The sequence below is a fragment of the Rhineura floridana genome, chromosome 1 (genome assembly GCF_030035675.1).
Source record: "Rhineura floridana isolate rRhiFlo1 chromosome 1, rRhiFlo1.hap2, whole genome shotgun sequence".
NCBI lineage: Eukaryota > Metazoa > Chordata > Lepidosauria > Squamata > Rhineuridae > Rhineura > Rhineura floridana.
The window spans coordinates 110,839,924-110,860,835 of NC_084480.1; the positions used below are offsets into that span (position 1 = coordinate 110,839,924).

At 38.5% G+C, this 20,912-nt stretch overlaps 2 protein-coding genes across 2 annotated transcripts in view; one reads left to right on the forward strand and one right to left on the reverse strand.

Moving 5' to 3' along the window:
- UHRF2 (ubiquitin like with PHD and ring finger domains 2) overlaps positions 1-13,332 on the forward strand; it is a 97,371-nt gene extending 84,039 nt beyond the window's left edge. Inside the window, exons 10-16 of the mRNA XM_061629521.1 lie at positions 3,668-3,774; positions 5,045-5,207; positions 6,401-6,538; positions 7,201-7,324; positions 9,074-9,237; positions 9,572-9,670; positions 12,281-13,332. Coding sequence (XP_061485505.1) covers positions 3,668-3,774; positions 5,045-5,207; positions 6,401-6,538; positions 7,201-7,324; positions 9,074-9,237; positions 9,572-9,670; positions 12,281-12,427 — 942 coding nt within the window. The 3' untranslated portion in view covers positions 12,428-13,332. The remainder of the gene's footprint in view (positions 1-3,667; positions 3,775-5,044; positions 5,208-6,400; positions 6,539-7,200; positions 7,325-9,073; positions 9,238-9,571; positions 9,671-12,280) is intronic.
- Positions 13,333-15,980: 2,648 nt separating this feature from the next.
- GLDC (glycine decarboxylase) overlaps positions 15,981-20,912 on the reverse strand; it is a 50,959-nt gene continuing 46,027 nt past the window's right edge. The window contains exons 21-25 of the mRNA XM_061629509.1: positions 20,131-20,242; positions 18,773-18,868; positions 18,005-18,177; positions 17,464-17,544; positions 15,981-16,566 (exon numbers count right to left, since the gene is read on the reverse strand). Coding sequence (XP_061485493.1) covers positions 16,423-16,566; positions 17,464-17,544; positions 18,005-18,177; positions 18,773-18,868; positions 20,131-20,242 — 606 coding nt within the window. The 3' untranslated portion in view covers positions 15,981-16,422. The remainder of the gene's footprint in view (positions 16,567-17,463; positions 17,545-18,004; positions 18,178-18,772; positions 18,869-20,130; positions 20,243-20,912) is intronic.

Below are 20,912 nucleotides of genomic sequence, written 5' to 3' on the forward strand. Positions count from 1 at the left end.
ATATCACCCAAACACAATGCTAGATACATGCATGTATATAAGAGTGTGCATGCGCATCTGTGTGTGTGTATCAATGATGAGAGCAAGAGACAGTTAAATGCATATGAAGAGCAACAACTTTAAAACTGAAACTGAGTCCCATTGAACCCAATAGGACTTTCTTCTGAGTGATCAAGCTTTGGACTGCACTGTAAAAATATCTTCCTCAATGAAGTTTCTCATCTTTCTCTAGAGAACTGTAATCGTTTCGTTTCATTTTCATTATGATGTGGTGAATAGAGAAAATGAGTATTTATGATGTGGTGTTAAATCAGTTTATATAATGGCATAATAATAATTGATAGTTCTTTTTGCTATTATAGATTGCTTATAATATTTTACAAATCATTGTATATGCTTGATAAATCATTAACCAGCTTTTAGCTTGTAAGGTATCAGTAGGTTGCTATAGCCTTCTGATTTGCTAGTTAGGATCTATAAATTTTTAACGCCATTAGCTGACACATTTTAACATTTGTTTAAATATTTTTATAGTCTGTTTTGCGTGCTCACATTCTTGATCTCAAGAGAAAAGAAAAAACTTATTATAGCTCCCCCCTTCCTTGCTTTGGTCTGTGGTTACTAGGAACTTTGTGATTAAATCTAATAGAGTATACTTGCAATTCCATTGCAATAGGTTTGTTTCAGTTAGTTTGTGTCATTTGCATTTATTGTGTTGTGGTAAGAGAACATCTTAGTATTTTGTTGTTAGTGTATGTTGTTACTGGGAGTATGTGGAAATGCTCCTAATGCATTTAAAAATACATTTTTCTCTGAACAATTGCTACCAAATTTGTTTAGCCTGGTAGCACTGCATTCATATTTCTATAAACTGCTGCAGTCATCCTAGTTGCTCAGTGTATTTATCTTGTGTTTAGATTAAAAAAAAATGTTGTTAGTGGGTGATACCCAATTAATGTTCCTCCACTAATGGGAGGCATCTGTCATAAACCTGGTGGAATGGAGAAAACCAGTGGGTCATGGTTATCTCTGGACATAAACGATATCTGAAGGACAGGGAATGATGTATTGGAGGTGGTGTCACTCTATATGTGAAAGAGGGCATTGAATCCAGCAAGCTAGGAACCTGAAAAGAGGCAGACTCCTCCACAGAATCATTGTGAGTGGTGGTATTGGGCCCCTAGAGTAATTTAGTACTGGGGACATTCTATCTTCCTTCTGATCAAAATGCTCAGGGAGATCTTGAGATAAAAAATGAAATTGAGGAAGCATCTAAACTAGGAAATGTTGTAGTAATGGGTGACTTCAATTACCCTGATATAGACTGGCTTACATATGTAAAGTAAAAGAGGTAAAATTTCTAGATACCCTAAATGACTGTGCCCCTGAACAGGTTGGTCATGGCACCAATCAGAGACATGGTGACCCTGGATTTAATCTTAAGTGGTGCCCAGGACCTGGTGCAACAATGTGTTGTTGAACCTATCAGGAGCAGTGGCCATAGTGCTGTTAAATTAAACATACATGTAAATGGCCAATTGCCAAGAAAATCCAACATGATCACACTTGACTTCAAAAGAGGAAACGTTCCCCAGATGTGGGGATTGGTAAAAAAGAAAGTTGAAAGACAGAGTCAAGAGGGTCAAATCACTCCAACATGCTTGAGAGTTGTTTAAAAATACAATATAAGAAGCACAACTGGAGTGTATACCGCATATCAAGAAAGGTACAAGGGCCAAGAGGATGGCAGGATGGTTAACGAGCAGAGTCAAAGAACCAATTAGAGGCAAGAAGGCTTTCTTCAAAAGAATGGAAGGCTTATCCGAATGAGGAGAGCAAAAAGGAACACAAACTCTGGCAAAAGAAATACAAGCAGACAATAAAAGATGCTAAAAAGAATTTGAAGATCACATTACTAAAAACAAAAAACCAAAAACAACAAAAATGTAAATACACTCAAAGCGGGATACTGTCTAGCGAGGTGGTTAGACCCTTGGATGACAAATTACAGGCCAGTTAGCTTAATGAGATTTTTAATTGCTCTAATGTAATTTGTATGTTTTTATGTTGTATGTCGCCCAGAGTGGCTGGATAACCAGCCAGATGGGTGACTAATAAATTCAATAAATAAATAATAATAATAATGTCTGTCCTGGTAAAAATAGTAGAAAATATTGCTAAAGATAAAACAACCAAGTATACAGAAGAGCGAGTGTTGCTGAAGCAGAACCAGCATAGTTTGATAAGTCCTGTCTCACTAACCTATTAGAGTCCTTTGAGAGTGTCAACAAGCATATTGGTAGAGGTGATCCAGTTTGCATATGTATTTGGACTTTAAAAAGATTTCGACAGCACCTCACCAAAGACTCCTAAGTAAGCTTAGCAATCATGGAATAAAAGGAGAGGTCCTCTTGTGAATCAGGAACTGGTTAAGTAGCAGAAAGCAGAGAGTAGGAATAAATGGCTAGTTCTCCCAATGGAGGGATATAGAAAGCGAAGTCTCTCAAGGATCAGTACTGTGTTTTTTAACTTGTTCATAAACGATCCAGAATTAGGGGTGACTAGTGAGATGGCCAAGTTTGCTGATGATACTAAATTGTTCAGGGTTGTTAATACAAAAAGAGGTGACATGATAGAGGTGTATAAAATTATGCATGGCATGGACTTAGAATTTACTGTATAGTTCTTACAGTACAGTGGAATACATGCCTACCCAGAACTAAGTCTATGTTTAATGGGGCTTACTTACAGGCAAGTGGGTACACAGGATGGCAGCCTAGGCTTTGGTTTCCCCTGTTGTGCGGAAAAATAGGGCTTGTGTCTTTAACAGCTGTATGGTAGGCAAAAATTCAAAAGGTCAAGCCTTTTCTAGTATGGAAGTACAATTATGGAAAATGCTTCACTATGACTACTCTCTAGTTTTGTATTATGCCACATCCCCATGGTAGCCATTTTGTTATTGGTCCCCCCCCCCCAGCATTCTCTCAAAATTTGAAATGTGCCTCTGGTCCAGAAAGGTTAGTGACCCTGAACTATTGAATCATTGAGGGAGTAGTTGAGGGGGGACGGACTTCAAAATAGGTTAGATGAATGCAGAGTGTTAATGGGTATTGTTGATTCTGTTACGTTAATACTTGTTTTGGAGAGAAGATATGGCAGACTTCGCCAACTTGGTGCCCTCCAGATGTTTTGGACCACGACTCCCATCAAGCACAGCCAGGGGGCACTAGGTCTACAAAGGTCAAGGCATTACATAGATGAATGTGCTTAATTGTCTTATGTATTATAACTGAATTATATTCTTTTTAGAATAATAAAACATTGACGAAATATGTAAAGTTGATTGGGGCAAACACTTTATGGAGAACAATCCCTCTATCAGTGTACCTGCTCATCTCTTTTCCAGAAAATATAAAAACTAAATAATGTATGCTACTAGAAAGCTGTTTATGAGAGCCAGTATTTTTGTGTTGTGATATATATGTATATGTCACACACACTCTTGAACTAAAAAGCTGTGGCACTGACACATTAAGTGTTGGCATGTTTTTATATGCAAAGCCATTATTAACTAGCACACAATTAATTATCTACCAGTATATTTGAACTCTTGCGGTCCTGACTTCTTGGTTTGACATTTTAAAGAGTAATATATGTTCTCAAATAGGATCGAGGTGATGAATTTACTTACACTGGGAGTGGTGGAAGAGACCTTTCTGGCAATAAAAGGATTGGAGAACATTCATTTGATCAAACTTTAACACACATGAACAGGTAGGCTTTGAAGATCTTTGTCATTTCTTACATGAAAAAGAGGAATTGTTTAATGGAGCTGAGACTTATTCTTAGAAATAGAGCATAAGAAATTATTTATGTTGAACCTCCAGTAATTATAAGAATGTTGCATGAACTAGACAGTTTTTCTGTAGATAAAACACTCTTACAAACATGCTTCAACGATCTAGATATTCTGATCATTTCAGGTCAAATAGCATAGTAGCTAAATTATATTGGAAATGGATGATTTCCCATTCTGTATCATTTCATAGAACAAAAAATCTTAACTGTTCAGAATGGTTGGGATTGTTTCAACAATTTTGGCTTCTAGATCTTTATATCACAACATGAGTTTGTTTGAAAACGTAGGACACAATCTATCTCACTTGTCTGCATGCAGCTCAGTTTCCTGTAGAACATAATGGAACCTTTTCTTTGTCCATTTCCTCCAGCCCTTGGCCAGATCCAAGTAGTGCAAATTGTACCACAGTGTATCTAGGGGAATCTTAATCTGCACCTCCCCTGTGTAGATCCTGTTATGGAAATACGTATATATGCAGAGATCCTCAGCGGTCTGAGCTACGTGCGTGCCTGTGTGTGTATTTACCTAAGTAGCAGGCTTTTACCCTGCATTTAGATCACTGAGACTTAAGACTTAGTAAAATAAGAAGAGCTACTTTATTGATAGAAATACATAATAGATAGGAAAGGCATACCTAGTTCAAACTAACTAAGTTGGAGGCGCAATGCCCAGACTTTGGTATTGCCCTCATGGCTCAGGAGAGAGAGCAAAGACAAAGATGTCTCCTCTCTCCTCGGACAGTTGAAGAAGAAGACGAAGGAGGGGCAGATAACCTTCCCTGAGCATATCAGTTTACAATGGAAGGAAGTTAGGTAGAGAACAGCACAGGTAAAGGTAGGCAAGCCCAGCCAGCTGGAGGACCCTAACTCTATCTTCCTTCTGGAATATAAACAAAACAACCCAAACAGGAGTTGCTCTTGCCCCACTTCCAACAGATCCAACAGCAGCTCCACTACTCCTGAGCTCAAAAGCTGGTTCTTACATAGCAAAGATGCTGCTGCCTGAAACTGTGCTGGTGTTTGCACGGGGGAGGGGGGTATTCCACCCACTCCTGAGTGAGACTAGATTACCAGCTTTGTCTTCCTTGTGGCTCAAAGTATAAGAGAAGCTGCTGCCTGCGATTGTGCTGTTGCACTGTGTGAGGAAGACATTATATCTTACGAAGACTTCTCAACTTTTTTTCAGGGCACTGGCCCTAAATTGTGATGCCCCCCTGGATGATAAAAATGGAGCTGAGTCTAAAAACTGGAGGGCTGGTAAGCCAGTTCGAGTGGTTCGCAGCTCAAAGGGTCGAAGGATCAGCAAATACGCCCCTGAAGAAGGCAACAGATATGATGGCATTTATAAAGTGCGTATTTTCCCACTATAACCTTCCTGGCATTGAAAAATGCAAATAGCAAAGCACTTCTTGGTTTAGGGGAAATTATTTGGATTTAGAGTCGCACAAGTGGAAGTCTCATTGCACAGCAGGCTTTCCTGACCTTTCTCTTTCCCTACCCTCTCAGCTGTGCCTGTGTCTCCTGGAAGGCCTCTCTAGGGGTTAGGAAATCCATCTGGGGAGTGTGGATTGCAGCACAGGGAAATTGCTAAAAATCATGGGAGGGGGGGAGCACAAGGCACCTTGCTTCCAATTGCACAGAGTATCTCTGCTTAATTTTGGATGATGGTCCCCTTCACTACTGTCCCTCATGCCACAGCCCACACTTTTCAAGAGGGTCCTCCTACCCTTTGGAGTTGCTTTTCAGGGGGCACAGAGGTTGTGTAGGCTGATAGGGAGGAGACAACCAGCTTACACAGCATTCACTAATTATTAAATAATTAGTCTGCACTATGTATGTGATGAGCAGGGGAGAGAAAGACCATCAATTACTTTAACTGTTATAACAGTTTACAGTGAAGGATAAAATAAATGAGAGGGGAGAATTTTTCTTATTTTTCAAAAGGCTAGATTTCTGTGTTTGGAACATAAAATAAAATACTCAGTTGTTAAAATCTCACTTCTGGGTCATATTTGTGAATACTTGCTATGATGTTGCTGAGATCTGAAATAAATATTCTTGAATCTGATACGTATCAGAATAAATTTTGGCTTCTTGAAAAAAGATGGTATATAAATTTTACAATAAATAGTCTGAATATCCATACTCCTTTTACAAAAATACATTGAATCAGATATACAAAGAGCGAGTCACTGTACACTTTCATCCCTAAAAGCTTCACATGTATTTTTCTTTTTCTTACTGTATGATACCAACATGTGTTTATGATAGCACTGTCTACTGTTCTTTAAACACACAGGCATGGAATCGAGAGACTTAAGAGGTGTACAGGACAGTGCAGATTATGAGAAATGATATAGATAAGGTCAGATCAAGGCATCAACTTGCATTCTTATCTGAGTTCCTTTTCAGATAGCACATTTATCCTAAAACTAATGAATATAAGTAAAATTTATAAAACTTCTTATAATGAAAAAAATAGAGGGATTTAACTGAACAGGCTTTCAGACAGTGGAAGGTAACAGGAACTTCTGTAATTTAGGTAGTGAAATACTGGCCTGAAATTGGAAAATGTGGATTCTTAGTTTGGCGCTATCTTCTGAGAAGAGATGATGCCGAACCTGCACCATGGACTTCAGAAGGAATGGAACGGTCAAAGAAATTGGGCTTGAGTTTGCAGGTTAGAACTTATAGTTGCCATAGTCTTTGCAAGTTTTATTGGATCATAACTATTCTAACATCTTATAGGAAAACTCAGTGCTCAGCTAAAAAACTCTTGAAGCAAGGCTATGTTAAGATCAGCTTTGAAGATGTTAAAACAAGATGAATTATACTTAATCTTCAGTGAACAGCTTTTAGAAGCCCCAAACAGACCCATGCCTTATTTCACATAACAAGCCATCAAGTGAGTAGTTTGGTGCTGATATTATTTATTCACATTTGGATTCCTGGACAGGTTGGTAAAATTAAGAAAAATGAGAACAGCCGTCATCCCCCTAATGAGTGCCCAAAGCAAAAGAGTTGGCTACAGTCCTCATGTCTGTTGTCTGTCCCAGGGTAAAAATCAAGGAGCAAGGCACCTTGTGCCTTAAGGGTAGCAATGAGTTTTTTGTTGTTGAATCAGTTGCATAGGTGCATGCTTTTTGTGTTTTCCCCAGGGCTGTAGTTCTCTTTTGGATTTTTGTGCCCTAATTTTCCTTCTAAATTATTTAAGAAATGTTCTGTTTGTATGTCAATTATATAGGTTGGTTTGGTTTTAAAAATATTGTCTTTCAGGACATCCTTGTTTTTATGTGAATGCTGTTTAAAATACTTTTCAAATGTGATGCTCTTTTGTTGTAGTACCCAGAAGGCTATTTGGAAGCTATGGCTAGTAAAGAAAAGAAGGATAAAGTGAAAAAGCAACCTTTGAAACAGGAGCCAACAGAACAGAGCAATGGAAATCAGAAAAGGCTGATTGATGATGGTATGGTAGCTGGGGGGTGGGCAGTCACTAGGGTCTATCAATTTTCAGAATTAAAGGTATAAGTCCTAGTGCCCAAGCATTATTTCTCTGGGCCCCATCTACATCATCTCTCTGGCTCCTTGCTGAACCAAGGAGCTGATTGACCTCTATTTAGAGAAAGAGGGCATTATCTCAAAGAGTGACAAAGATGATGACAAGAGTGCAGCTATACTAGGTGGAAACTGTCCAGGGGCTGTCAGGAATTCATCCAGATCGATTAGCCATTGGGGTACACCATTCTAATTGGTCTGAACCTTACCAATAAATGATCTCATACATCATCATCCCAGAGTCCTCAACACCAGGTCTGAGACAACCACTGTCTGTTCAACTAGTGAGATTGTTGGGCAGTGAGGTGGTTCATACAGCAACAGAATCCCCATTTTGTCCCCAGAAACACATGAAGGTGCTTTTTAGTGAGTCAGACAACTAGTTCATCTTGCTTAATATTATCTACTCTGACTAGCAGCAGCTCTCCAGGCCTTCATACAGAAATCCTTCCAGACTCTCTCTCTCTCTCTCTCCCTCCCTTCCTCTCTCTCTCCCTCCCTCCCTCATTGCCCTATCTCCTGCTGTTCATTATAGTAAAGAGAAGGTAGCAGTGAACTCACTGGATAGCCTTTCATGTTATGTCAGACTCATAGTGAATTTCATGTCTAGTACAAAACCTACATTATCTCTGAAGGATTGTCAAATGTTTTGTTACATCAAAGTACACCCAAAAAACCCAGTGTGTTAATCCATTCTCAGGGAGGAAATGGAGTTTTCCTCTATGGGAAAAGTTCTAGTAAGTTTCAGAGACTTCCATGTAGAATCATGAAGAGAGGGAGGGAGTATGCCTTCAGCTGGAGACAGCATTGTTTCCCTTCAACCTTAGGCATGCCATTGCATCTCAGCTTCGCTCTGTCTTTAATGCAAGGGCCTCTGGCATGTAAGCTTACGAAAAGTGTTATATAAATACCAAGTTCAAAGAAATGAATGAGAATGCAATCTGTTGCCGAGTAATGCTTTCAAGTGAAAAAAGTTCCATTAAGAACCAGATTGTTAACAGCATTTCTGGGATTAAGCGTAATCTTTGCCTTTTCTTGGCCAGGTATTTTGGTTGAGGGAAAAACAAGGAGAAATTAAGGGACACAAGTCTGACCTAGATGGGTGAAACATTTATCACTGCAAGTAGTGCTAGATGGGACACCATGTCAACTTCCCAAATATAACTCGGCCAGGCAGGGCTCAGTGGAGCCTGCTTCTTTTCACTGTCAGATTAATATTGTTTTATCATAAAACACAAAAATTATTTCCATTTGGTTTTAGTTTCACAGAAGCTAGAACCTGCAGTAAGATGTTATAGTTAGAGTTCCAGGCACCCGTGCCCTCTTCTATGACACTCCATTCCATTCCCACCCCCAGCTGGTTTTCTCTGCCCTCCCCCCCATTTGTTAGTCAGCATTCTATTGCCTCTGAGCAGGCTCATGCCTTGTTGGGCTATTTTGCCAGAACTTAGGTGACAACCTGAACCTGCATAAGAAAAGTGAATATAGTCTAAAATGTTTCTTGTTTAAAAAATTGTTCATTTTATTACTGTTTTCCATAGTAAAGCTGAATGGGAAGAATTGTTATAATTTCATCACTAAGCCTCTCCAAGTGGGGCATCTAAATATGCTAAGAATCTGCTGCAGGATGATAATGTTAGCATGGTGATATATTTTTCAGAAAGAACAGAGGAACCTACAAACACAGCCAAAGTCATGAGGATGGGAGATGGAGGGAAAGGAGAAGCTTTCCAGCTAACTCAGCAACAGCAGTGGTTGATTCAGGAAGATTCTCCAAACCAGAAACTGTGGGATGAAGTTCTTGCTTCTCTTAAGGAAGGACCAGTATGTTTTTAGAGTAACTTGCATTCTGTATTTTTAATCTTCTTTACAGTGACTGGAAGGGATTAATACATAACACATTTATGAAAAAAAGGCATATTAGTGCCTCGTTCAAATGCATCATGCTCTAATCCTCCAAACAATGGCTTGGAAGATTTGTAGAATGGGGGAATTACTTTATAGGAATAATACCTTTTTTTTAAAAAAATGTCATTTCTTTTAAACAGTTAAGATTAAGGCAAGTTGCTTAATTTATTTTCCTTGAAATGTTTCTGGATGCTCTCAACCGTAGGATTTCATTATCTGACTGACTTATGTTTCACTTGTCTTGTCACAGAATTTTTTGAAGAAACTGGAACAATCTTTTATGTGTGTCTGCTGCCAGGAGCTGGTTTTCCAACCAGTGACTACAGAGTGCCTCCACAATGTCTGTAAAGTAAGTATATCAATCTTTGCTCTTGATCTTGTTTTAATTGTATTTTAAGGTCTTTTTATGATGTTTTAAAGTGTTTTTAATGTTTCTGTTTGCCGCCCTGAGCTCCTGCTGGAAGGTAGGGCGGGGTATAAATAAAATAATAAATAATAATAAATAATAATAAATAAATCTTGACACTGTCGATCCTGGTTCTGTTGTAAACCAAGTCATCTTGCATTTTGCACTGGCTTTATCCCTTCCTGAAGCAGTAACTAGACCAGGGATGGGCAGAGGTAGATTGGGTTTTACTAGCAGATCATTAGCATTGGATCATCGGGGACATCTTACTCCCAGTTGTTTAATAGTAGCAACAACTTTTTCCCTATATTAGGTTGCTGAAACAAGTATGTTTGGGGTGAAACCAGTAATGGATTTTTGCGTGAAAGGATTGTGAGCTCAGTTCTGATACTGGAAACGAATTCGTGGGTTAAGATAATTAAGAATGGAGTAGCTTTGAATCCTTTCTAAGCTCCTGTTTTGCATGGCAACAAAGTATATAACACAAGTTTGAAGTCTGCCCGCCCCTGAATAGGCAGTGTTTTGAACCTGAAAAATCAAGCCCTCTGCTGCTACAGTGGAGTTTTATTTGTGAAATAATTATTTTCATTTCATTTTAATAGTGAAATTATACATATGCTGGTCAAACATGTCTGTGACATTGTTTTATTGTAGTCCTATGTTTCTGTAAAAGATATAAAGGAAATCTGGCACAACTTTATATTGCAACTAAAATGAAATGAACTGTTTTTTTCTTCATTTTGACTGAAAGAATTAGGAAAAGGATATCCATTACTTTTCCTGTTCATAGGGTGATAAATTCATAGATAAAGATTAAAATCATCAGTATACTAAAAAGAGATTAAAACACATCAACATGTACGTGTCTGGATAGACCTAAACAGAAATGTTTTATGCAGGTACCTCCACTGTATTTTTTTTGGCGCTGACAACTGATTTTAGTTTTCTTTTTAATTACTTGCTTTTAACTGTTTTTATTGATAATTTTAATATTTATTGTAAACCACTTTGAGGTTTTGTTACAAACAGTATATAAATTTTCTTTTAAAAAATTGTTAAACATCTATTGAATTAAGCATTTTTAAATCCCTATGGGTAAAGATTTCAGTAAATTCTTTCCATTGAAATCAATAGGACTTTGGTAGAATCATTTGTTTTTTGTCCTAATGTTCATCATCTTGTCTTTAGTTTGCAGTTGACATGTAAACAGTTCTTAAATGTTGGCAGATGTCACACTAACAAAATCAGGTTAAAATGTAGAATAAATACTTGAAGGAAGAAAGGGAAGTGCTATTTGAGCCGACAGAGAGTGCATTTCTCTCATTTTTGAGGAACAGGGAGATGACATAATTACCTTCATGGTGGTGAATTTCATTTATGAATTGCTTCCTCTGAAGCTCACCTCAAAGTGACTTTCAACACAATAAAAACATATATAAAACAATATAAAATATAAATATATGTGCATATATAAAAACAGTTTTTACCAAACAGGCCCAGGTCATACTTCACATTGAACTAGTGTTTACAACAGTGGCATTCGTTCATGAAATTGTACTGGCATACCCTTGCCTGTCTCCTCTCATGCAGTAACTCCCCTCCCCATCCAGGTAAGCACCTAAACTAATGCTAAAAATCCAGTGCTAATTAGTTATCCAGAGTAAGTTAGGAAAGTGCTTGGATTCATTTTAACTTGTGCTGGTGAAGGCTGAATGCAATACTGAGACCCAAAGGGAGACAAAGAACTTCTAGGGTCCTTTGCAAGATGGGGAAAGAGATCTTACAATTTCACATCCTGATCTCAGTCATTAAGCCCAGTTTTCAGTGTTGTAAACTAGGAACATCTGCAAAAAGACCAACACTGAGCATCCAGAATTCAGTTGTTTGCAAAAGGTTCTATAGCCAAGATTTTGTCTGCCAAGGGCAGGGCACCTGGGAGCATTAATCTATGTGCCATAGCTCCTGCCAGTTTAAAAAGTAGGCTTTCAAAAAATTCATGCGAGATTACAGATCCACTTTTTTCAAATGTAGCCACTTACCAATATTTGTATGCATTATAGCTTAATTATACAGACGGGTTGGGGTCTGCAGGGTCCTTTGCACAAGAAGGCATTTTTGTGTATCATGTTGCAGGGAACTGTCATTAGTTTAAAACTTCAAGTGGATGCTTTTGATACTCTCCTTGGTTGCATAAAAGAGGAGAAAGGGGAACACAGGTTCACTAAGGCTCAAATAACAGGAAGCCATGATTTGCCATTATGTCTGAACCAGGCCACATATAACCAACCACGGTGAATAAACAGTAGTGCTTCTGCCTTTGCAAATGTTAAATATAATATCCCTCTTACTGTAAATGAAAGAAGTATATTCATTCAGTGTACTCTGGTAACTTTATTGTGTTTTTAAATATATATAATCTCAGGAAATGACTTTCTGGAAAAGTAGAAAGCTTATGGATCTGTTTTTGACCTCTGATGTATCATTTTCTTATGAACTAGATTTTAAGTTGATTGTATCCTAAACAGATATATTCCTTATTGTTCTGTAATGTAGAGCTGCTTACAGCGCTCATTTAGAGCTGAAGTCTTCACCTGCCCTGCTTGCCGACACGACCTTGGAAAAGGCTACACCATGGTTCCTAACAAAATATTGCAGACACTACTTGACCAGTTCTTCCCTGGTTACAGCAAAGGACGATGATAGGAGTTCAGTTCTCAGTATACTTCTCTTAATGACTTACAGTTTGTAAAAAGAGAAGAAGCCAGGAAAATTCACAAGTGGACCAGCTGGCTTGAGGGAATTCACATGACTGTCACATTATGAAGCAGCTAACCTTCTTTCCCATTTTGCAATTTTTGTGTAGTGAGAACTTCACATTCTCAGCTGTCTTTCAACACTGAAGGTAGTTTTGGACAGGTGACAACCAGGAAAATAGAAGCCCTGGCTCTGACTGGCCACAACAGCAGATGCTTCAGTTTGGTTTTATAACTACCTCAGATGGAGGAAAACAAATTGTGGGGAATTTTAAGAGCACGTCAAATGAAGTTTAGCTACACACTGCCTCCTGAATATTAGTTTTGTGTGGTCCATGCAGTTTGATTTTACAACAAGAAAACAGCACTTAAGCCAGTTTATATTACAGAACATCAAATTCTGTGGTGTGCATAATCTTTGTGTGTGCGCGTGTGTGTGTATTTCCTGCCTTTATGCTGTTTTTCTTAATTTCTTTTGCAAGAACAGGCTTTTAGTCTATTTTTTGTGAGCGTCATTGTGCTCTCGTATCTTATGCAAGTTGACTACTAATGACTGAGAACAATATGAATGCATTGTTGCTGTTAATGTAAAGTGATTTGTGTTTTTTGCACTTAAAGAGGGTATTCAAAACACTCTAGTTGTGTAAAAACTATTTCATATGAATCAAGCCACTTTTGTATTAGGTAAAACTGTATGCTTTTAGTAGGTCTTGTATCAGTGGCAATACATCTTACACAGCATTGAGAGCAGTGCTAGCTTGGAGAGGGCTCAAATAGCTTCATATTGTGATCTGAAATTTTATATACAGTATATTCCCCTCCCCCAATATACCTTATTAAATATTTTATGATTCATAAAGTGTTATTGTTTGTATTTTATAGTCATAACACTAAGATAGTGTTTCCTAAAGGATGTCTTTTATAAAGTATGTGAACTTCCATATGAAATTTTGATAAGCAGAACAATAAGGGTTAGTCTTTTGGCATTTGTATTTGAAATCTGTACTATACAAAATGGACTTTTGAAAGACCTAGTTTCAAGGAGTTTATATCTAAGGTAAAGTTGTTTGCTAAATTGCAATCACTGGCCCAGATCACACATACCCCCAAGCCAAACCATTGTTAAGTGTGAATAAGTAAGCATGCAGGTACTCAAAGCAAAATTTGTGGCCACTTTGCTCCTTCCTGCATCCTGCTGCCACCGCACTGTCCAAAGCCATGGTTTGGCTTTGTATGATATGTGAACCTGGGCTCATAGTTTTGTCTTACCCCAGGCAAAGCTCAAGCTTGGCTACAGCTTGCGGTTTGTCTGGAACAAGACAACCTATGAGTCTGGATTTAGACATAAAACTCAGTCAAACCATGGGTTAGCTCTTGGTGGTGTGGCAAGAGCAGCAGGAAAATAAAGTGGCTGCATTTCTTGCTCTGAATATCTGCACACTTGCTCGTTCATGCTAAGCCAGGATCTAATTTACGATTCTGGAGCCAACTGTGGATCCACCTGATAGTTGTTCCATCCAGCCCACATTTAGCTAACTTGCTAATCAGAATATATGGGGGAATTTGTCAAAAAAGCTTTGCTGAAGTAAAGATAGATTATGTCCACAGCATTCCCACAGTCTACAAGGGAGGTTACCTGGTCAAAAAATGAGATAAGATTAGTTTGGCAGGATTTGTTCTTCATAAATCCATGTTGGCTCCTAGTAATCACTGCATTGCTTTCAAGGTGCTTACAGATTGACTGCTTTATAATCTGCTCCAGAGTTTTTTGCAGGGATTGATGTTAGGCTGACTGGTCTGTAGCTCCCCGGTTCCTCTTTTTTCCCTTTTTTGAAGATAAGGACAACATTAGCTCTCCTCCAGTCATCCGGCACTTCACCAGTCCTCCACGATTTCGCAAAGATAATAGAGAGCAGTTCTGAGAGTTCTTGAGCCAGTTCCTTCAATAGTCTAGGATGCAGTTTATCGGGCCCTGCTGATTTGAACTTGTTCAAAGTGGTTAGGTATTCCTTGACCATTTGTCTATCAATCTCAAGCTCCAATCTTGCCCCTTCTACTTCATGTTTCCCAGGAGGGTCACAGATCCTTTTTCGGGAGAAGACTGAGCCAAAGTAGGAATTGAGGACTTTTGCCTTTTCTTTGTCATCTGTTATCATTTTGCCATCCTCATTGAGTAGCTGTGCCACCGTTTCTTTCCTCTGTCTTTTACTGTGGACATACCTGAAGAAAGCTTGTTGCTTTTAGCATCCCTCGCTATCCTCAGCTCATTCTCAGCTTTAGCCTTCCTGACACCATCCCTGCAATTCCGCGATACCTGCCTGTACTCTTCCTTTGAGGCCTGGCCTTCTTTCCACTCCCTGTATGTGTCCTTTTTTGTTTTCAGGTCCTCCCCTAAGCTTTTTGTGAAGCCACGTTGGCTTCTATTGTTTCCCCCCTTTTTTCATTGTTGGAATTGCTTGCCATTGCACTTTTAGTATTTCCTTTTTTAGAAACTCCCACCCATCTTCGACTCCTTTTCTCATTATGGTGGCTTGCCATGGAACCGTACTTACAATTGTTCTGAGTTTATTAAAAATCAGCTTTCCCAAAGTCCAGGGTGCGCGTATGGCTACTCTCAGCTTTTGCTTCTGTTCAAATCAAGAATTCAAGTACGGTGTGGTCACTTTCCCCCAGAGTTCCGGTAACTGCCACTTCATCCACCAAATCATCTCTATTGGTTAGAATCAAGTCCAGGATAGCTGATCCTCTGGTTGCTTCCTCCACTTTCTGTAGGAGAAAGTTATCTCCAACACAAGTCAGAAATTTCTTGGAGGGGCCGTGTTTGGCAGAATTTGTCTTCCAACAGATATCGGGATAATTGAAATCTCCCATTACTACTACATCATGCCTCCTCAAAACATTGGCAATTTGCTTTTCAAAAGTTACATTCTCGTCTTCTCCTTGATTGCTCCAAGCACCATATTCCTTTTATTTTTTGCCTGATTATGAATTATCATACTTCTCCTGTTCCAGTAGCCCCCTCTCAGATGCGAGGCCTGTAAAAAGGGTTGGGTTGCCCAGTGGAATGTAGCAGGGAGGAGAGGGTCAGGAATGCCCTTGTAATAAGCATTCCTTCAGCTCATGGTAGCACTGGGTACAGCCTGTTATAAATAGTTTACAAAGACCTGTATCTAAATATCACACACTTTCAGAAAATCTTGTTTTTAATCAGACTTTGAAATCAGTCTTCAAAAGGTATTAGGTCTTCTAGATTTTATTGGAATGCTACCACTGGGAGTTTTGTAAAAAAGTAAAATTACTTCCTTAAAATGACATCAATGCTAGAGGTAATATATACATTTAATTAATGTAAACAACAAAAAGCATGTGGCCACAATCCAATATAAAGTGAGGTACACACAAGTGTATCTAATTATGTTAGATTATGGCTCACGTCTTCAGTTCATACAAAGTGAATAATAATTGTATTTTAGCCAAATAGCCTGAGCCCCAAAAAGGGATCCAGCAGTATAGACTTTATTCAAAATACAATGGGCTTGCTCTGTACCACAGAACACTTTAAAGAGCAGAAGCACTGTCACGACACAGTTTAAACAAAAAATGTTCTAGCTGTTTTCATACATTTCTATGTTTAGAGATCCTTATCACGGAAAAGCAGCCTTGGTCCTGAATCAAACAAAGAATGTTAAATCAAGGCCACTTCAGCACGGACTGCACTGGAAACTGAGGCACTGCATCAAGTCAGTTTGTTTCCATCTGAAGTATATTTACATATAGCTGCACAGAAATTTAATTAACAGTATGGAGATTACAAAAATATACACTGTATAAAAATTTTGTTCACTAGGCTAGAAGAGCCCGTCCTGACTGAAGTGTAGCAAGGAAGATGGAGCCTAGTCACCTTAAAAACAACAGCACAGTAAATTCGATGGGAGGCTGGCTCTAAGATGATGCTCTCTTCTGTTCAGCAAAAGGAGACTCATAGACTTCCATTGGTGGGCAGGTACAAACCAGATGCTGATCTCCATAGATGTCATCTATTCGAGCAATTGTGGGCCAGAATTTATTTTCAGGTTTTACAAATGGCTAAAGTAGGAGACAGCAGACAAAATTAGTTAGCTGTTCAGGCTCCTGCAAGGAGCTTGAGTCTGTTATTAATTTTAGCCCTGTGCAATATCCCAAACTCCTTAGATATCCCTAGTTTCAAAACCAGTTTACCAAGTGGCAACATAAGCAGGGCTACTCTGAAAAATAAGTCTGAACCACCCACTGAGCTTAGAACTAGTTTTATGCTTCTTTCAATCCTGGCATTTGTAAATACAACATAGCAAAATAATGTGCTTAGGATTAAGATACATGTTTCTGTTTTAAAGAATGGTTTCTTCTTTTTAGGACAAATGGGGAGTTCCTGAAGAATAATGTAAGCATTGTAAAATTTAAGGTGGGTGTCTGCTATCTAACTACCACTTAAGTTCAGGATTCCATCACAAAAATGAGCCACAGGCAATAAATACTTAAGGGTGCTTAGACTTTATCTCATTTTTGTACTTTTTGTCAGAATCTATTATTATGAACTGCTCTGTTTTAAATAATTGCCAAATTCCAGTTAGGGATGACATTTTCTGGCTCCACAGGCACCCAAACTGCAGACTTAAGGGTGCCTTAATATTTAATTATTTCAAAAGCAAGAAGCATCAGCTAGGATGGCTGATAATTATCAAGACTGTAGCAGGAAGGAAGAGGGAGATTCCTCTAGAAAGTCCATTAGAAAGATCCTCTTCTGAAGCAGGTATTTTCTGGGGATGGGGAGGAATCCTCCACTGGCTCATTTAATGTCATCTCTTTTTGGCAAATCTGATGTATATGATTGTTTGAAGGCTGGCTAGAAAATTCCTAATATTTTCCATTAGAAATGCTGTCTCTAATAAAATCTAGTTACTCAAATGATAATTAGGAATGCTTCCAATATAGCTTATTACTTACGAGTGGGAAAACAGCTACTTCTCTAGAGTAAGGACGATCCCAGTTAGGAGCAGCAATACAGGACAAGGTATGTGGTGACATCTAAGTCAACAAAATCAAGTTAAATATACAAAAGAATATAATTCAATTACTCAGCTAAGATAAAAGATGGGCTAAGTCCTCTTGAAATCAATAACCAATTAATAACAAAATTGAGGCCCATTGATTTCAATGAGTTAAGTGTGGCTAACTCTCTGGATAGGGGCCAGCAAGTCTGAGAGGTTTTTGAGCAGATGCCATTAAAAATTAAGTGGGGCCATATGCCTATAACATACTGCAATGGGAACATTGGGGCCTATGCTATAAGACATAACAGCAAAAAAATAAATACTAGTTTTATTCCTTTTTATTATGGTAAACTGCAGAGTCCTAGGGACTATAGTATCAAATATAAAGTGTGCAGATTTACCCCCATCATCCACAACTAGCAGTTTACTTCAAAGTATTTTCAGGATCTTGATAAGGGATCAACTTGTTAAAGGAAATCCTGCTTTCAACTTACCTTTAATGGGTTAACTCGAGAATCCATCCTTCCTTCCTCTATATCAGCAATTTCTTGTCGAATGTTGATCATTGCATCACAAAATCTGTCTAGTTCTGCCTTGTCTTCAGACTCTGTTGGTTCAATCATAAGAGTCCCTGCCACTGGCCAGGACATTGTTGGAGCATGGAATCCTGGCAAACACAAAATTCTTATTGTTGGACTGAAGAGCCAACAGAAAATATATCCCCACACTTCCAAAAACTTTAACATCTAAAGAGCTTTAAGAGCACATTTTCAGAGTTCTTCAGCATAACACAGTATATTCTTCCTCAGTACACAAGACCATCTACAAAGCCCAATTACTAACCAATTTTTTTTCATGATGGAAAAACAGGTCTTTGCAGAAGTACACTATATATTCTCTCCCAGTATGTATTCACAGCTTGTAGCAGCTACTAAAACCTGCAACATCAATGTTAGTAGGACCAAAGAGAGGCATATTGAGAAGGGGCTCTCCTGATTCCCTGACCAGCCCCCAAACTTTACCTCCAATTGTTTCCAATGAAATGGTAATAAAGAAAAATGGAGAGTAGAAATGACACAGAAATGCAGAGCATTCCTCCACTCCATTTTGCCTGGGGGCAAAATGCAGGGCAGGAGTCCGCAAGGAATTGGATGAGCTGGTTAAGCCACCTTAATAATTCTTACCAACATCACTACAGGATTGAATCCTAAGCAAGTTTTAATTGTGGAAAACAGAAAAACCCTGCCCATATGACATCTTACCATAATCCTGAAGCCGTTTTGCAACATCCACAGCTTCAATATTGGCTGTTTTCTTGAAAGGACGGGTGTCCAAAATAAATTCGTGAGCTACATAACCTGCATATGAAAGTTTTATAACAGATTTATACCACTAGAAAACTGAAATATTGGCACAAGGTAGCTTTATTTTCTGTAACTGTTAGACATTTATAACCCAGTGGCCTGTTTCTTGTACATTAAATTTCATTTGGAAAATTGACTTTCCTGTATAGTTGACTCCATTTATAAGACACCGTCGTCTGGATCACTCCAGCCAACTTTACTTTCCCCAGCTTCTCTGCTGCAAGCAACATGTTTCAATTTTTTGTTTCTTAACAAACTTTTCCCAATGTAAAACCAATGTCACCTTACAATAATTGATTTTGAGTTTCAGTGTTTCAAAATAAAATATCATACAGAACAAAATTACAATGTACCATTTGTAATTCAGTAATATAAGAGCATTGGTCAGGGGTCTGATTACTGTTGCAAGGCAGTGTATGTTCTTACATGCACAAGCCTTAAGAGTCTTTAGCTTCCCACTCTGCTCCTGTGCCATCATCTGGAGATCAGAAGCATTCACTTCCAATTTCCCCAAGGTCACACCACAAGGGGAGGACGAGCAATAGAGCTCATGAGCCCAGGGTTTGCCTGCTCCCTCTCATAACGTTAAAACAGTTTATTGTTACATCCAAATGAAGCCAGTGTCAATGCAAAGGACAGATTGGAGGTAACACAAAGGCTTTTTACAACGCATTGGTGTGCAAGCCAGTGGTTGATCAGGTCCAGTGCTGGGCTGAATAGACGGACTGATACAATTACATTCTTTCTGCCGGTGGGAGGGGATCGTGCACCACTGTAGCTTGGCATGGGTTAGTCTGACAGCAGGAGCAACCCTCTCATAATAAATTATTGCTCTGCTTTTTAAATCTATTATGACTTTTATATACACTGTTTCTTGTGAGATTTATATACTATATACCATTCAGTTCCACAAGTAAAAATAAAATAATTGATTTTAAATTTCTTTGAAGAAGGACCAATAGAGTCCGAAACACACTGAATGAATAAACATACCCCACTGTTTTTTGTTTGTTTATGCTCCTGCTTTGGAGGGGTTTTTTGGGGGGGGCGTCCCATTTTTGTTGCACTTTGTCATAAGTTAGTCTGCATATTGGAATTCTTCACCTTATTTGTGTAGATGGATTTTCCAAAGGGAAAATTACTCTTGCCTCCAGGCAAAAACTGGTCAAACTCCCTCATTTTTGGTGCACATCAATTTACAATGGGACTATGGAAAACATGTTGGGCAGAAAATCATTTGAGCCAAAAATACTTGCCTCTGGCTCCTCTAAAAAGGACTTTGTAGTGCTTCTCTAGCCTCTTTGCCATGTAGTTAGCATTTAGTATTGCAATCTCAGATGCGTGCTTAAGGCCTTTTCCTCCCATCATCTGAAGGATAAACAACAAACAATAAGAATGAAGAACAAGGTGAAAAAAACACTCCCCACCTTGATATGAGGGAGAAATCCTCTATCAAAGGAAATGTTTAAAAGTGGGCACTGTGCCCTCAAAGCCATCTCTTGTTGTTACCTTAGAAAGCAACACTGGAAATCTGCAATGAGTAGCTAGTTCTCTATACCATTTGGAAATGGAGTAGCAGTCCATGGAGGTTAAGTCATTATTTATAGAGTGTGTTATGTGTACTTCCTCAGACATCTCATTCAAGAAACCTTATCAGTCTTAAATGAATGTAAACAAAAAAATCTGCTGTGCAAGTCAACTTATTAAGGTATTTAGTACCCTTGTTTGAGGTCATGGGAGTAATAATATGCATACTGCAATTAAATTCAAGGAAGAGGATTGTTTCTATGAATCTTTCAAATTAAATAAATAAATTAAACTTCATGGATAAAGATAGAGTATGGATTCCAGAAAACCCCCAAAAGGGTGACTCTTCCTTTATCCATGGAGTTTTATTGGACAGTTATATAGAAACAAACAAATCTTGCAGGATCCTATTTGCCCATGACCGCAAAATGGTAATGATAGATGACAGCACTAAGTATCATCAAGATAAGAAGGTGAGTGATTTTGTTCACTGTCCCAACCAGTTTTGAAA